This window comes from Chiloscyllium punctatum, chromosome 1 (assembly GCF_047496795.1).
Source record: "Chiloscyllium punctatum isolate Juve2018m chromosome 1, sChiPun1.3, whole genome shotgun sequence".
Classification (NCBI taxonomy): domain Eukaryota; kingdom Metazoa; phylum Chordata; class Chondrichthyes; order Orectolobiformes; family Hemiscylliidae; genus Chiloscyllium; species Chiloscyllium punctatum.
In genome coordinates, this window is record NC_092739.1 from 153,850,897 (window position 1) to 153,869,756 (window position 18,860).

At 39.7% G+C, this 18,860-nt stretch overlaps 1 protein-coding gene across 1 annotated transcript in view; it reads right to left on the minus strand.

The window, feature by feature from the left end:
* Window positions 1-18,860, minus strand: part of atrn (attractin) — a 394,002-nt gene that overhangs the window by 219,058 nt on the left and 156,084 nt on the right. Inside the window, exons 17-18 of the mRNA XM_072577202.1 lie at window positions 8,766-8,951; window positions 1,881-2,102 (exon numbers count right to left, since the gene is read on the minus strand). Coding sequence (XP_072433303.1) covers window positions 1,881-2,102; window positions 8,766-8,951 — 408 coding nt within the window. The remainder of the gene's footprint in view (window positions 1-1,880; window positions 2,103-8,765; window positions 8,952-18,860) is intronic.

Below are 18,860 nucleotides of genomic sequence, written 5' to 3' on the forward strand. Positions count from 1 at the left end.
CAATGACAAATGCCAGTCAATAAAGTAGTTCACCTCACAAAGCATCTTACATTTTCCCTTGGACTAAATACATGAGAAGAAATACTTTCCATTTGTCTGTTGAAATAACCTCAGAGAGGCCAGTATCTGTCACAAAGTCACACTTTCTTTATATGTGGAGACTCTGACCTCTCTGAGGTCTCTCTCTGAGTTCGCTATCAAAGTGAACAGCATGTCTGACATTCCTGTTTTTTTTTTCTTTTTAGTGGTCCTTCACATCAAAGGGCCAACTCCTGTTGACACTCCCTTTTTGTTTTACCCCACATTACCGCCTAACTGCGGTAGTGCTTATTTTTCCCCAGCACCCATGGTGTGTGTGTGCAGGTGTGAGACACAGTGAAAGACACAAAGTGCACGAATCTTTATTCAATTTCCACCACCAGGAAGATATGAAAAACACCCAAGTGGCCAGTGACAAGCACTGCCCTTCAAACCACAGGGCAATGCTGTGTGATCAAAAAGGTGAAGGGGAGGGTAGGGATTAAATCAAAATAGAGTTGGACGGGGAAATAATACACTCCACTCCCTGCGACGCCCACCTCTCCCTGAACAACTCCAGGGTGTTGATGGACACTGCGTGCTCCTTCTCCAAGGACACCCGGGCTCTAACGTAACCCCGGAAGAGGGGCAGACATTCCTGTTCTTTTTTACCAAAAGGAAGGAAACACTCGAGTGGCCAGTCATATCTCCAGGGTGTTGGTGGACACCCGGGCTCTAACGTAACCGCAGAAGAGGGGCAGGCAGTCGGCCCTAACGACCCCCCAACTCCTGGTTATTTTTTTTTCTCCTTTTTTTTTAAACCCCCACACTACCACCTAACTGCGGTAGTGCTTATTTTTCCCCAGCATCCATGGTGTGTGTGTGCAAGTGTAAAACACAGTGAAAGACACAAAGTGCACGAATCCTTATTCAATTGCCACCACCAGGAAGATATGAAAAACACCCGAGTAGCCAGTGACAAGCACTGCCCTTCAAACCAAAGGGCAATGCTGTGTGATCAAAACAGTGAAGGGGAGCATAGGGACTAAATCAAAATACAGTTGGAGGGAGAAATGATGCACTCCACTCCCTGCGGCACCCACCTCTCTCTGAACAACTCCAGGGTGTTGGTGGACACCGCGTGCTCCTTCTCCAAGGACACCCGGGCGCTAACGTAACCCCGGAAGAGGGGCAGACATTCCTGTTCTTTTTTTTTATTAGGGTAGGGATTAAATCAAAATAACAGTCCCATTTAATTTTTTTTTCACCCGAGTGGCCAGTGACAAGCACTGCCCTTCACACCAAAGGGCAATGCTAACATCCTGTTTATTTTTTCTTTTTTTTAACCCCCACACTACCGCCTAAGTGCGGTAGTGCTTATTTTTTCCCCAGCACCCATGGTGTGTGTGTGTGCAGGTGTGAGACACAGTGAAAGACACAAAGTGCACGAATCTTTATTCAATTTCCACCACCTGGAAGATATGAGAAACACCCGAGTGGCCAGTGACAAGCACTGCCCTTCACATCAAAGGGCAATGCTGTGTGATCAAAACAGTGAAGGGGAGGGTAAGGACTAAATCAAAATACAGTTGGAGGGAGAAATGATGCACTCCACTCCCTGCGGCGTCCACCTCTCCCTGAACAACTCCAGGGTGTTGGTGGACACCGCGTGCTCCTTCTCCAAGGACACCCGGGCTCTAACGTAACCCCGGAAGAGGGGCAGACATTCCTGTTCTTATCTGTCAGCCAGAACTCCCTGATTGGACCAGATTAGCAGCCCCATTTAGGGAAATTATATTCAACGCTGTCCACCTGGCCGAGCCTTTTACAATCACTACATCTATGAAGGGTGTTTTACTAACCTGGACACTGGATAAAGGACCAGTTGTATTTTGTTTCTGCTGGGCACATGCTGACATTCAAAACTGGAACATATGGAGTATTTATTGCAGGTATTTTCAATGGTCCTCGATAAGATCCTTCTATACACTGTCCCTTGCCTGTATTACTGGGGTCAGTACACCATCCGCATCCTGGCTGCTCCAAGCAGTCACTACATGTTCGATAACCAGAACAATTTTCAGCTAAGACAATAGAAAAGACATACATTACATGTACATCCTGTTTTGACTATAAGCTGTGATCCACACATTATTCTCATAGTAGAACACAGGGTTTGTGTATGAGGACAGAGAACGTTCGAGGGGAAAGTAGGACAAGAACTGACACCAAGCCAAAGGAAAATAAACAAAGAATGTTTAAAAAAAAGTGAGACAAATGTGTCCACGTAACTCCCATCCCTGTTATTAAAACATCCCAGCTGGTTTAATTTAGGGAACGGAATCTGCTTTTTTCACTCAGCCTGGCCAGATCCAATTCCAGACCCATCACGTAGTTGCTTTTTCAACTATCCACTGAAATGGTTCAGAGAGCCAAGTCGTTCACAAGGAATTGGGGATGGACAACAAATGCTGGACTTGCCATAGATGCCCATACCCAATGTATGAATAAACAACCCACCTCCAACTAGTAATGTATACTAATAAAGCAATAGCAGTCATGATTACCTCCATTATGATTTATGCTTTTCTTGCAATGTTATTTCTCATTCAGTTAAAAATTATTTTAACTGCTTCAAAAAAAACAATTTTAACCAAATTCCAACTGGTTGGCTTTATCCTCTGTCAAAAGACAGTTTTGAATTTAGTTTGGAAGAGAGGTACAGATAGTTCTTGAGTAATGCGCATTTCGTCAGCAATTGGCTATAACATGATGGATGAATTGTGGACAGTGTTTGCACAACTTTCTGCTGAACGGGTATAGCAGGTTTTCCATAGCACAATCTTCTACACTGCATAGCGGTTTTCCATAGTGCAAGATTGCAGAGGAACACAACTGTCACATTATAGCAGAAAAACTTGTATTTCAGTTGTTTGACACTGGCTTTTCACTTGGTAAAAACAAGGACTGTTGATGCTGGAAACCAGAGTCTAGATTATCCACTCCACCCTCCTCTCTGACCTATCACCTTCATCCCCACCCCCATTCACCCATTGTACTCTTTTACTACCTTCCCCCCCCCTCCTCTCTGACCGATCACCTCCATCCCCATCCACCTATTGTACTCTAGGTTACTTTCTCCCCACCGCCACCACCCCCTTCTCATTTATCTCTCCACTCTGCAGGCACCCTGCCTCTGTTCCTGAAGAAGGGCTTTTGTCCGAAACATCAATTTTCCTGCTCCTCAGATGCTGCTTGACCTGCTGTGCTTTTCCAGTACCACTTTAATCTAGAAACTGGCTTTTCACTACTGATAGCCCATACTCTAGGAATGATTAGAAAAATGAATGCCTTACTGCAAGAGTCTTCTATGAAACAAAATTGTTTTGATCGCATGGATATGAATATACCACACAAAATTTCTACTACGTTGTTTTTTTAAAAAAAATGATTCACAGGTGGTGAGCATTGCTGGCAAGTATTTACTGCCTAATCCTAATGTGCCAAGGGTAGTTATAAGTAAGTCACATTGCTCAGACTCTAGAGTCACATGCAGGCCAGACCAAGTCAACGTGGCAGATTTATGGGGGGGGGGGGCGGGCAAGGTCATATTTAGGACCTTTTTATATCCTCCTGTTGGGGGGGGGCGGGTTCCCAGGTTTGAACCTTGCAGGTGTTGGAATTTGAGCTCAATAAAAACAAATCTGGAATTAAACATCTATTGATGACCATGAAACATTGTTAATTGTCAAAAAAAACCCATCTGGCTTACCAAGACGGGTAGTTCTGGCATTCTTACCTGGTCTGGCCTACACTGTCACAGAAGGCTGTGGAGGCATGGTCAGTAATTAGATTTAAGACAGAGATAGACAGGTTGTCAAGGGGATGAAGGGTTACAGGGAGAAAGCATGAGAATGGGGTTGAGAAACTTATCAGCCATGATTGAATGGTGGAGCAGAATGAATGGCCTAATTTCTGCACCTATGTTTTATGATCTAATACTTGTGACTCTAGACTTCAGCAATGTGGCTGACTGTCCTCTGCAATGACCGAGCGAGCCGGTCAACTCAAGGGCAGCTAGGGACAGACAATAATGCTGGCCAGCCAGTGGCACTAGTGAGAGAATTAACAAAAAATGTTCTTCCCTACAGGGCATCAGTGAACCCAATAGGAATTTAATGATGGTGCTCACCACTAGGCCAGCTCTGTATTCCAGATTTCTTTTTCAATTCAAATACCACCATCTGCCATAGTGAGATTTGAATCTTTATTCCCCAGAGCACAAGCTTGGAGTTCTGCATTACAGTGACTTTGCCACCTCTGCTTCCTCAATTTATTCTGAGGGTCTCATCAGAAATGGTCATACGACAGGCGTAAAATAAATGAACAGGGCACAACAGACATAAGGAGCTGAAGTATATTATTAATGTTGTTTCATGTCAATCCAATTAGGACAGAGTTATATTGGGTGCCCATATGAGAGTCCCATTTCTGCGGTGATATCACTCACCTTGAGCACAAATTAGTACACACTATGAAAATAAAATCAACTTATTACCAGCCTCATTAAAAATCAGATTCTCCAAATGCATCAAACTTCAAATAAAACTGATGTTAAGGGAAGCACCAAGGCCATTTGTTCTGAGGATGCATTAAATGTCCAATATTAAGAAATGCATTTGCCAGAATGCCTTATTGTGTTTTTGATCATATGTTTAGTTGTGATAACTAAACGTTGCTTACTTTGGTGGTTTATAAGATGTAAAAAATTTTACAATGATGTCTACAACTTTTCTAAAACTACACAATTAGTTACAAAATGATGTGTCCTCATTCAGGAAAGGCTGCTTCATTAAGGTCGATTGTAAAGAAATGAAGGCTGAAAATCTAATGGGTGCAATTGCATATTGTCAGGGCATCATCTAAAATCGCTTGGCTTCTGAGACCCATCTGTATAATATAGGATTCAGGGAACTTGTATCTGTAATGAACACACAGTGATGGCAGCCTTTTGAAGTAGAAGCTAAGCAGTCATGTTTACTTGTTTCTTCACAATAATGAGTTCAACCAAAGAGAATGGAAGGGAAAGGAAAATAAAACGTGAGCATTTGCCACAAAATAGGACAAATGACAAATTCTTAGTTCTTTAGACCACTAAAACATATCTCCATCTTTGTTAAGTGATTTTTAATATTACATTATTTTACCAGAATCAATATGTAAGGCAATAACCATCATCAGAGCGGGGGGGCAAAGCCGTTAAGGATGTAGGTTATAGTAATGAGCTGTAATACTGAGTGGTTTAAAATTCTACATCAAACAGACGAACAGGCATTTGTGAGTTAAACACTCAAGGTAGGGAGCGACAAGCAAATTGTGTGAAATAAATCTCCTAAAACATTACTTTATTTGGCTACAGGGAAAATAGTATGCCTATGATCAATTTACTTGTAACATGATTGCTAGTATAAAAAGCTGCAATTTATAATGCTGAGGAGCAACATTTTTGACCAGGGGAATGTAAGAATTGATATATATTGCATATGTTACAACAAAATTGCATCACTGATTCATTAAAATATTGAGAATATTTACAAGCTTGGAGTGATTGCTGAAATTTATCAAAATAACATTAGGGATGAACACAAATTTTGCAGAGAAATCAGAAAAGCTGAGATTGTTCTCCCACACACAAGGTGATCAAGAAGAGATGCAAATTTGAGGGAGTTTCAGTTAAAATAAATGAGGAAAAACTGTTTCCATTGGTGAGATACAAGATGCAGAACAGGTTCACTTGCTTGTTTGCTGGGATGAAATGGCTGTCTGAAAAGGAAAAGTTCAACAGTTTGGCCTTGTATTCATTGGGAGTTGAGAAAAATGAGACACAAATTTAGAATAGGTTTAAGGTGAGAAGGGGAAAGTTTATAGAAGATGTGCAAGGCAAGTTTTCCTTTAAAGATACAGTTGGTGGTAAGTACCTAGAATCTGATGCCAGGGGAAGAAGCTGATATGGTAGCAATGCTTAAGAAGCATTTAGATAGATATGAGAACAGGGAGAGAACAGAGGGATACAAACCATGTGCAAGCAGATGGGGCTAGTTTAGAATAGCAACATAGTCAGCACAGATATGGTGTGCTGAAACAGCTGTTCCTATGCTGCACTCTTTTATGTTCTATGATGTATAAATGATCCGGAAGGGAAATACTAGGGTGAATGCTGAAAAGATGTTTCCCTTGTGACACACACGAGAACTCGTATTTTTTTTTAGAAAATTTCTCATTTAACATGAGGAGAAATATGCTCTTGAGTTGGTTATTCATTTATGGAAGTCTCTTTCAGAGAGTAGTAGAGACAGAGTAATTGAAATTTTTAAACATGTTAAGATTATGCCACTGGCCCCTGAACCAGAAATAACCCTCTTGTATCTACTCTGTTTCCTGTGAGTTCACCAATCTTTGGTGCAAGTCGATGTCAACACCTACACCATGACCATTTATTTTCCACAAAAGAAAACATATCTATAATATTCCAGAATAGGAAGACATCTTACTAAGTGCCTTCTGAAAATCCATGCACAGTACATCCACAAAGCTCCCATTCATCCACAGCAGATACTACCTTTTCAAAAATCTCTAATAAATTGGTTAAAGTTAATTTTACTTTCACCAATCATATGGAGTCTGTCTGGACTAACTAATAGAGGACAGAGTTGGAATAAGGTTGGGAAAAACCTGCAATTAGTGGAATACCACAGAAATCAGTGCTGACGCCACGATTACTGACAATATATATTAAAGCCATTGATGAAGGAAATGAATTTACTATAGCCAAATATTGACACCAAAATAGGAAAGAATACAAATAGTAAGGATGACACAGTTGACAAAGAGATTTAGACAAGCTAAGCAAATGGGCTGAAACTTGACAGAGGGAATAGAATATGCAAGTATGAGGTTATGCACTAGAGCAGGAAGAATAGAAGAGTGAACATTATTTAAGTGGAGAAAGACTGCAAGAAACTATAGTAAAGAAGGATTTGAAAGTCCTTGTGCAAAAACCACAGAAAGCTACCATACAAATTTAATAATTAACAAGAAAGACAAATGGAATGTTAGCTTTCATTTCAAAGGGATTGGAGTATAAAAATAAAGGAGGTCTTGCTAAAACTACAAAAGGCACTAGTCAGACCACATCTGGAATGCAGAGAACAGTTTTGATCTCCTTTTCTACAGAAAGATATGCTGGCAGTAGACACATTTCAGAGCAAGCTCACTGGGGTGATACCAGTTATGGAGGACTGTTTTATGAGAAGAGTTTAAGTAAATTGGACTTGTATTCAGTGGTGTTTAGAAGACAGACAAATAACCTTATTGCAACGTACAAGTTGACAAGACTTGATGGGGCAGATACAGGGAGGTTGTTTCCCTCAGATAGGCCATCTCGTCAGAGAGGTAAAAACAATGACTGCAGATGCTAGAAGCCAGATTCTGGATTAGAGTGGTGCTGGAAAAGCACAGCAGTTCAGGCAGCATCCGAGGAGCAGTAAAATCGACATTTCGGGCAAGAGCCCTTCATCTAGTCAGAGAGCCTCAGACTTGATGGCATAAATTCATCCATCAGTGATTGCATATTTAAAACAGAGATGAGGAGGATTTTCTTCTCTCAGTCGTGAATCTAGAATTCTTTACCACAGAGAGCTGTCAAAGTTAGGTCACTGAGTTTATTCAAGGCTGAGACAGACAGATTTTGAATTCGCAAGGTACTCAAGAATTATGGGGAAAAGGCAACAATGTGGAGTTCAGGATTGTCAGATTTACCATGATCTCACTGACGAGCAGAGCAGACTCAATATGCTGAATGGTCTATGCCTTCTCTTTGTCTTATGGCCTTATCAACACTTCAGCCATTGGAAACCATATTTATTCAATGTTATCATCACTTTAAACACCTCTTAAATGCATTCCAGCTTGCCCTACTGAAAAACACCATCAGCTTCTTAAAACAATTCGCATAATTACAATTCCCCGACTCTAGAAATCTCTTGTGCACACTTTCCAAAGCATCTACATGTCCTTTTCAAGAATGGTATTCAGAAATTCACGTGATATTTCAACTAGAGTTGAAATAAATTAACTCAGACTAGCTTCCAGGCTTCTGTACTGAATGTTGTCGCTGTTGATAATAATCAGGGCAACTGCATTGTTAATCTGTCCTACCACTATTAAAGCATTGTGCAAAAACATCTCTAGGTCTCTTTCCACTTCTTCAAAATTGTAGGATTTAATATGTTTTGTTCTCCTCTTATTCCTCCCACCATGATTTGTCACCACAAACTTTCATGTATTAAACTTAATTTGCCATCTGTGAACTCAATTCATCTGTTTGTAAATGTCATTTTGAAGTTTATCACCATCTTCCTTATTTTGTATCACATTTCCAATTTATGTGCCACCGCCAAATTTCAAAAGCGCATCTTATACCTCCAAGTTATACCTACCAAAATTGACTGGTTCAAGTAAGGAACAAATATGTACATACTCAATGGTGCATGTGAAAACAAATTGGCAGGAAATAAAATTCATTATTACTTTGAAGACAAGTAAATTTCATGTCAGCATAAGTGAAGATTTAAAAATGCACTGGATGAACAACTAGCTTCAAGTTGCCCACAATTAAAAATAATCAAACCAGAGGTATGGAAAGTATCATAAAATAATGACAAGGCAGAGAGTTTCACTTTACCCACCTTGACAGCTGTTCTTGGTGTACCACTCCATACACTGGCCAAATGGAAAGGAAGGTACATATGCATTCGCATCCACACATTGCTTCATGTTACTGCACCACATACACTCAGAGTTGCCACCGGTACATTCAGTACAGGTTGTTCTCAGCGCACAAGGTGTTCGGCACTGCTTCGCACTGTGGTTTGCTATAATTAAAGAGGTAACATCATGATTTCAGTGGCATTTTAAGTGCCGGTTTTATTTTCACTGTTACTCATCTTCCTCCAAGTGACGGTCAGAGAAAACCTCAATTCCATTGTTTAAAATCTCTCAGCAGCAAAACTTTCTCAAAATTTCGCCCTTTCCTTATCTACCCCAAAGCAGAGCCTATTACCTTTTGCATGGTATGATCTGCCTGTACTATACACAAAACTTGTAACTGTACCTAGGAATACTGACAATCAATCAAATGAAATCAAATTCACTAAATTGTGCAGCACCGAATTACAAGCTAGCAAATGTGAGCAAATTTATGTCAAATCCAACATGATTGTCTGATCACAAAGTAAGCACCAGAAAAGGCCAATTGAAATAATCTATAAACATATTTTGAGGATATCAATTAGTTTTAAAACTCAAATTGCAACTACTTTAAGGTTGTAAGCTCACGTTCATGTCCATTTGGTAATTATAAATTAAGACTTATTTTTGAATTTAAAAACTGATCAAGGTCCTGTATTATTCTCAAACATTGACTGCATCGACATTTCCAGAGATTGTTAAGCCTTTGAGCTTTCAGGAGCCTAGCCATAATGGTGAGATTTCAAGATGTGAGTAATTCACTAGCATTTTCAGAATAAACACCCACTTCTTCCATCTAAAGCCCAAAAATAGATGCTCTATGATCACCTTCAACTGAAAAAAGGATCTCAAGTAAACCCTGCACGTCTTGATAGCATCAGCTTAAATTTGCTTGTTTTAATGTGGGAAGAGTGAGAGAGGAGACAAGAAAATAAAAATTAAATTTTTCTCGGATCAAAATGATGCAAAAAGCTTTTAAAGTATCCCCCCGCAATGCAAGTAGCTCATTTTTAATCTGGGCTTCCATACTGAAAAGACATTCAGAGATCAGCTTGACCCTCAAAGCTATTGTTTCCATTATCATGGTTGTTCTCAGGTTTTGACTTCATAATTTTTTTTTAAGAAAAGGATGAAACATTTTATAGGTCCAGCATTAAACAATACCTTTTGATTGATGTTGCTAATAACAGAACAATATACAGAAAGTGTCTCTCATGCTAAGCCTTTCAATTCCGTTATCATTTCCACGTCATTAGAGTTCCTATAATACAATCTTGTACAAAACAAAAGGAAAAACCATCCTGACAGTGAAAAGAAAATTTATACTGCATACTGTTACTTTGTATGTGAAAGCTTAAAGCTTGCAGATATTAATTCATAGCACAAACAAGCCTGTCAAGAAGAAATCTGACCAGAATGTAATTTCTTGCTTCTCTGCCAAGTTCCTATGTTTCTCAAGAAAGTACGCACATTATCAAACTTTGAAAGATATTCCTATCACATTTTGCGCATAAACCCATCTGAGTACAACCCTGCAATTTCACTGTCTTTCAGCCATTAAAACAGCTTTCTGACATTTTCAGCAAGTACGTGCTGACGTAGATTGACATTTGGCAGCAACTGTTTCACAAAGAAATCACATTCCTAAAATGTCAGTTGATTAAAGTTTTCTTTTTTTCTTCCCCAAAAGAAAAGTCAGTTCAGATTGCAACTTCATACAAAACACATGCAGAATGTTCAAAACTAAACCTAGAGTTTGACAAATCTGTTAGACATTTTTGAGGCTGTTACTAACAAGTAGGTAAGACAGAATTGGCGGGCATGTTTGGAGCCTTTCACAAACGCGATCATACCATCCTCCAACAACGTGTCTCAATCATCACTCAGCCAGTTTGAACTGCATTTGCCTAATTCCATTCTTATGAATCTAAGTGGAGCCAGAGAATTGCCAATGAATTTTTTCCCCATCTAAGCTTGGCCAATGTGTACTTCTTATATACCTGCCAGCTCTGAACTATCATCCAAAATCATAACTATGTCCATGACACCCAGCTCTAGCTCACAGCTACTTCACAATCCTTCCCTTGTCTTCAAGTTGTACAGAATAGAATATCCATTAATAGAATATCCTTTTATTATTAGTGTAATCCATTGTAGAGGTACAGTGTAAAGCTTTTACAATGTCAACCTCTTGTGGTGCCATCTTAAGTACAAGCATCTATGTACAAATTTTGGATAGAAAAAGAGGAATATAACGTAGCTGCAACACTTTGTCAGGCTTCTCATCCAAAATCAAGAAACAGATGAGAAGAAATTTATTCCATTTAAATGTCAAGGAGACCAAAGCCATTGTCTTCTGCACCCACCACAAACTTGGCTCATACCCCTGCCTACCACCTGGGTTTGAACCAGAGAGTTTGCAACTGCAGTTTCAATAGATTGGATGAATCAAATCGATTCCGACAACATGCATGATAAGTTCATAGACCATTTTTGTAATGGTTTCATAAAGCAACATGTTCCAGAAATCATAAAACAAAAGTTATAGAAGCAGCGTTTGGCCATTTGGCCCATCGAGTCTGCTACACCATTTGATCATAGCTGACATGTTTCTCAACTCTATTCTCCTGCCCTCTCCCCATAAACTTTGATCCTCTTACGAACCATGAAACTATCTGTGTCTTAAATACAATCAGTGAATTTCGTCTTCCTGGTTTCTTTCTTCACTAAACTCCTGTATCCCCTATATACCTCCAGGGATTCCCTTGATCCAAGTTGCCTGTATCTGAGCCATACCTCCTTTTTTCTGGTCAAAGTTTCAATATCTCTTGTCATCCAGGGTTACCAAATTAGAAATGCTCTGAATCAATGAGTCTTTGGCAGCATGGATGACATGTTGGTAAAAGGTGGAAAACAGAGGGTAGGAATAGACACGTATTTCTCAGGTTAGCGAGAAGTTGAAAGTGGTGCTGCACTTGGCCTCCACAGCCTTCTGTGGAATGAGTTCGAAAGGTTCACTATCTTCTGGCTGAAGAAATTCCTCTTCTCAGTTCTAAAGAGTTGTGCCTTCACTCAGACTGTGCCTTTGGGTCTTAGCCTTTCCTGTTAGTGGAAATATCTTCACCACATTCCCTCTATCCAGGCCACTCAGTATTGTGTAAGTTTCTAGGAGATGGCCCCATTATTCTAAACACTTGAGTACAGACTCAAAGTCCTCAACTGCTCCTCATATGACAAGCCCATCATAGAATTTACAGTATGTGGGGGGGTATTTGACCTATTGTGTCTGTACAGGCTCCAGAAAGAGCTACTCAGGTCGTCCCATTCTCTAGTCCTATCACCATAGCTATCTAAAATAATTTAAACATACATAATATACATTGAAACCGAAGTGCTGCCTTCACCAGTATTCCAGGCAGCACATTCCAAATCCTAACAACTTTTTAAGTAAAGAAGCTTCTCATCTCCCTCAGAGTTCTCTTGCCGACAATCTTGAAATTGTGACCTTCTCTACCCTGCCAAAATTGTTTGTAATTTTGAACATCTCTATGAGGTCACCTGTTAATCCTCTCTGCTCCAAGGAGAATAAGCTCAATTTCTCTTATCTTTCCTTGTATCAAAAATCACCCATTGCAGCTATCATCCCAGCAAAGTGACTTTGCACTCTCAGGTCTTTAACATCGTTCCCGAAGTAAGAATCCCAGAACTAAATGCAATACTCCAATTGCAGTCTGACCAATAATTTAAACAAGGGTAACATCACTTCCTTGCTTTTATATTTTATATTTCTATTGATATGAAGATGTTAAGAGAGTTAAAAGCAACAAAACTACCCAACACAGCACCAAGTATTCTCAATAAGGCAACAATGTAACACTTGCCCGAACAACTCGTCGCTTGGAAACATAAACAAATTCGTATTCAGCCAATCAGTTTAAATTATACCCCGAAAAATATCCAACGCCAATGCAGTTTGAATTAAGTACATTGACAATCTTAAATGCCAATGACATAATCCGATGCTTTGGGGGTATAAGACCGGGGAAAACTGAACCAGTTCAGAGGAGAACTGCCAAGCTCCAGAATGTAAACAAAATGCTTGAAAAATAGCTCTCTTAAAAAGGTACCTTTTCGATCAGTAATCTGTGTTGCAGAAATTCTTAAGAAGAAAAGATGACACAGGAAGATCCAAAATGAAGAATGAAAGCTGCCTGGTTCTGAGATAAGAAGTCTTGTCTTGTAAATCCTAACCGGGAGTTTTATTGGACTAGTATTGTAGAAGGGAAGGTAACAGATAGGTTTGAGTAAGGAATGATAGTTAGTTAATTATTCTCCGTTATGCATCAAGAAATAAAGTTGTTAATGTTTACTTTAAATAGTTCTTGGCCACTCGAATTTTTACAGATTATTGCACGGGATAAATCTGTGCTGTGTTGTTGGTTTTAAATTAAGCAGGAGGGTTTACCCAGTGTCGTAACACTATAAACCCAAGGATCCTATAAGCCTTCTTCACATGGTTTTGCGTGTGAGATCATGCCTCACAAATTTGTTAGAGTTCTTTAATGAAGTGACCAGGAAGGTTGACGAGGGCAGGGTGGTGGATGTCATCCATATGGATTTCAATAAACCCTATGATAAGGTTCAACATGGTAGACTGCTCTGGAAGGTTAGATCCCATGAAATCCAATGCACACTGGCAAAGTGGATACAAAATTGGCTTGATAATAGGAAGCAAAGGGTAATAGTGGAAGGACTCGAGGCCTGTGACTAGTAGAGTGCCTTAGTAGTCGGTGCTGGGCTCATTGCTGTTTGTTATATGTTAATGATTTGCATGAGAATGTACAAGGCATGATTAGTAAGTTTGCAGATGACATTAAAATAGGCGCTAATGTGGACAGTGACGAAGCTTATTAGAAATTACAGCAAAACCTTGATCAGTCAGCAAAGTGGGCCAAGAAATGGCAAATGTAGTTTAATATAGATACGTGTGCGGTCGTGCATTCTGGAAAGTCAAATCAAGTTAGGAGTTTCATGGTGAATGGTTCCCTTAAGGAGTGTAGTGGAACAGAGTTGGAGTTCAGATGCACAGATCTCTGAAAGTGGAGTCACAGGTAGACAGGACAGTGAAGGTAGCTTTCAGCACACTGGCCTTCATCAGTCAGGGGACTGAGTATACAAGTTGGGAAGTTTTACAGGACAGTGGTGAGGCTGTAGTTGGGAGTACTGTGTTCAATCCTGGTTACCTTGCTATGGGAAGGATATTATTAAAATGGAAAGAGGGAAGAAGATGTTTACAAGGATGTTGCCAGGACTCAAGGGACTGAGTTATAGGGAATGGTTGGACAAGCTAGGACTTTTTCTTTAGAATGTAGGAGACTGAAGGGTGATTATATGGAAATCTACAAGGTCATGAGAGGCATGGATAAGGGGAATGCACTCAGTCTTTTTCCCACGGTTGAAAAATCAAGGACTAGAGGACATTAGTTTAAACTAAGAGTAGAAAGAATAAATGGGAACCTGAGAGGCAAGTTTGTGAAATAGAGGTGGTACACATATGAAATGAGCTGCCAACAGAGGTAGTTGAGGTGGGTCCATTAAAACATTTAAAAGGCATTTGGACAAATGCAAGGATAGGAAATGTTGAGAAGGCCAAGTGCAGGGAAATAAAGTTAGTATGGATAGACATTTTGGTTGGCATGGAACAGTTTAGGTTGAAGGGCCTGTCTCCAGCTGTAGGACTCTATGATCCAACCAGCCATTTGGCACTATACCAAATGCATTTTCAAAGTCCAAATACACAACATCGACAAATTTGATTGAGTTCTTTGATGAGGTGACGCAGCCCTCATCCACTGCATCATCTCATCAAAGAACTCAATCAAATTTTATCAGACATGACCTGCCCTTGACAACACCATCATGTTGTAAAGTTTGCTCACTGAGCTGGTAGGTGTGTTCTCAGACGTTTCGTCACCATGCTAAGTAATGTTATCAGTGAGCCTGCAATTAAGCACTAGCGTTCTGTCACACTTGCTATTTTTGTGACTTGGTCTGTTGTGGTGGGTGATATCGCTTCCAGTTCTTTTTCTGAGAGGTTGGTAAATGAAGTCTAAATCAATGTGTTTGTTAATGGAGTTATGGTTTGAATGTTAGGCCTCTAGGCATTCCCGTGCATGAGGCATGGGAGGAGTGAATGCAATTAGGGACCAAAATGTGGATTTACTTACTGTGATTGATATTTATTTCCATACGATTTATTTTTGAGTTCTGACTTTGAACAAGTAGCATGAGCGTTTTGTCAGTAGGTATAAAAGTGTTTAATTAATAGAAGCAGAGAAGATTGGAGTAGGATGCGACCACCTGGCCCTTCGAGCCTGGTCTGCCATTCATCAAAATCAGGCTGATCGTCCAACTCAACAGCGTAATCCTGCTTTCGCCCCATAACCTTTGGGCTCAACCACCCCAAGTGCTCTATCTATTTGCCTCTTGAATACATAATGTTTTGGCATCAAACCACTTTCAGTGGTAATGATTTCCACAGATTCACCACTCTTTGGATGAAGAAATGTCTCATCTCTACCCTAAATTGTTTATCCCAAATGTTCAGAGTTGAAAATGTGTTGCTGGAAAAGCGCATCAGGTCAGGCTGTGCTTTCCCAGCAACACATTTTCGGCTCTGATCTCCAGCATCTGCAGTCCTCACTTTCTCCTATCCCAAATGTTCACCCGACTTATCCAGATCATGAAGAAGGTTCTCTGCATCTTTGTCACAGTTAACCCTCCTACCCAATTTGATATGATCTGCAAGCTTCGAGATGTGACATTTTGCTCCCTCATCCAAATCGTTAATATATATTGCGAATAGCTGGGGTCCCCCCACTAGTTACTGCCCGCCAATTTGAAAAAGACACATTAATTTCTATTCTTTGTTTCCATCTCAATACAATCCAACGACCAACACCACCCTCCCAAAAAGCTTCCTTCACCAAGCTCTTAGTCTTCACAGACCTACAAAAACTCTTCGTGTCAGTCTTTATGTTTCTGCAAGTTTACTTTCGCACCATATTTTCCCTTTCATAATCAATCCCTTGGTCCTTCTTTGTTGAATTCTAAACTGCTCCCAATCATCAAACCTACTGTTTTACTTGGCCAATCTGCATGCTTCTTCTTTGGATCGGATACTATCTTTAATTTCCTTAGTCGGCCATGGATTGGCCCTATTATCCGACAGGAATACACATTTGTTGCAGTTCCCCATACGTTCCTTAAGTATTTTGTAATTTCTAAGTATTTCTATAGCTACGCTGGGTTTTATTTTCTTAAAAATACACAAACCCGAGATAGAATCCTGGAGGCTAATGGAAATTTTTTTTCCAGAGAACAAAATAAACAGTATAGTGCATTAGGCTTTCACATAGAAGATACTGGAATTTTTGGGGGTAGCTTAAGGGAACATAAGAACAAGAGTAGGCCACTTGTCAATTCAGTCTGCTCCACCATTTAATATGATTATGGCTGGCTGAACACACAAGTGCCTTAGAACATAGAACAGTACAGCGCAGAGCAGGCCCTTCAGCCCTCAACATTGCGTCGACCTGAGAACTAATCTAAGCCCATCCCCCTACACTATCCCATCACCATCCATCTGCTTATCTCCAAGGGTTGTTTAAATCTCCCTAATGTGGGTGAGTTAACTATAATCTCTATAATCCTTTACACCATTGACAGTCAAAAGAATTACCAACATTAGCTTTAAATATACTCAAAGACCGAGGTTCCATAGTCTTCTGGTGTAGAGTATTCTAAAGATTCACAATCCGCCTCAAATGAAAAGATTTCTGTACTCATCTTTAAAACACTGACAGCTAGAATATAACGTGGTGAAATGTGATTCACGTTCGTAGGAAGAGGAGAAAAAATAATGTTTAAGTTTAAAGTGGAGAGAAATTGTTGATTATTATTGTCTGGGGTCATGATTTGGAGATGCCGAAGTTGGACTGGGGTGGACAAAGTTAAAAATCACACAACACCAGGTTATAGTCCAACAGGTTTAATTGGAAGCACTAGCTTTCAGAGTGCTGCTCCTTCATCAGGTGGTTGTGGAGTACACAATTGTAAGACACAGAACTGAGAGCAAAAGTTTACACTGTGATGTAACTGAAATTATAAATTGAAAAATACCTTGATTGTTTGTTAAGTCTCTCATCTGTTAGAATGACCATGTTAGTTTCAGTTCTTTCATACAGAACTCATAAAACTATTTTTTTTTAAAGTTACATTCTCAGGCTTACTTTAACAATTGGTGTCAGCCCAGATAATATGTTGAAGGTGTTAAACCCCCTGTGTGCTGTTGTCTGAGCCATACTGTTTAGATTGATTCTAATCTAAAAGAATAATTTAACAGAATCTTACATGGATTCATGCAGTTTTTGAGCAAAGTACAATGTAACTCTAAGTACAAATTCACCCCACAAATGTGTGTGTGTGTGTGTGTGTGTGTGCGTGTGCGTGGTGAAATGGTGGTCATCTGTAGTGTGACATGAATCCAAGGTCCCGTTTGAGGCCCTCTCTATGGGTACCGAACTTAGCTATCAATCTCTGCTCGGCCACTTTTCGTTGCTGCCTATCCCGAAGTCCACCTTGGAGGATGGTCACCTCGTTCAGATAATCAAGGTCCCTCTGTACCATTAATTCTGAGGAAGGGTCACTGGAACCAAAACGTTAACTTTGAGTTCTCTCCATAGATGCCATCAGACCTGAGCTTTTCCAGCAATTTCTGTTTTGGTGTCCCAAGAAGTGTTTTATCTTGCAAATCAAAATCTAGTACCCAAACCCATAAAGCAGACCTCCTAATATTATTCCTTTCCAAATGACACTGCCTATGTACCTACCTCAGTTGCACTGCTGTGAACAAGAAGGTAGTTCACCAACATCTTCAAGGTCTACTGAGATCTTCAATATATGCTGACATTGACAATGAAATTCACATCCAACAGCAAAAAACAATTAATTCAAATTCCTAGCAAATTTACTTTTAAATAAAATGTTTCTACATGAAATGCCTCGTCATTTAATATGCTGGTACTGTTACAAAATCCTAATCAGTACACGTGGAGGTGATGAATGAATCCAGATATCAGGACTGAATTTTTAAGCAATGAAGCTGAACAACTTGGCAAAGTTAAAACCCATCTACAATTTGAAATGCACTACATTCAGTGTTACTCAGTTTTAATCTGAATTATCTCCAGATTGGACTAAGGGATAATTTGTCAGCTGGTATCCAAACGTTGTGACCTTGACCAAAGAAATTTCATTTGGATCGGCAAATAAAGTGATTGACTTCTCAAAGTGTATAGTTGGAATTTTGTTTTAAATCTGGCTGAACTAATTGATTTCAAATGCAATTGATCCAAATAATGGACTAATTTAAAAAAGACACTTTGGGCTTTGCCCAATCTGCAAAGGGAAACCTAACAAAACGTAAGGTTATGTAAATGAACCACTTTAAATGAAAAACAAACCTTTCCTCAACCCTATTGCAGAATTCAACAACTTAAATCATTCCAAAGCTTTTAAAACTGACCTGGAAATTCATTCCTAGTGTTGGTCACTATGAAAGTGACAGCGATATTTGTTTCAGATTTTTTGTGTCACTTCCATTCATCATCTTCTGAAAATTTCCAGAAATGATTCTTGCCTCTTTCAAACACCGAAATACCCCAATTTTCTGGGATATTCTTCAGAACTTAATGCTTTACTTGATATCAGACTTTTGACACTTCAGACAGCAGACATCTGTTCAAGGACGATCTCTTGAGTCTCAGTAATAAAACTAGCATAGTACTGAGTGCAATAGCATGAGAGCTAAAACATGATTTTGATTCAATTATTTTCTCGATTAATTGGGTCTGCCATCTCAGCACAGAAGCACCAATGTGTCAAGTTGTCTGCATCCTTCCCATTTGGCAGATCAAGGTTTTTATTTAAGATGCAACATAATGCCTTGCAATATCTTAGGAAATTGAGCAAAC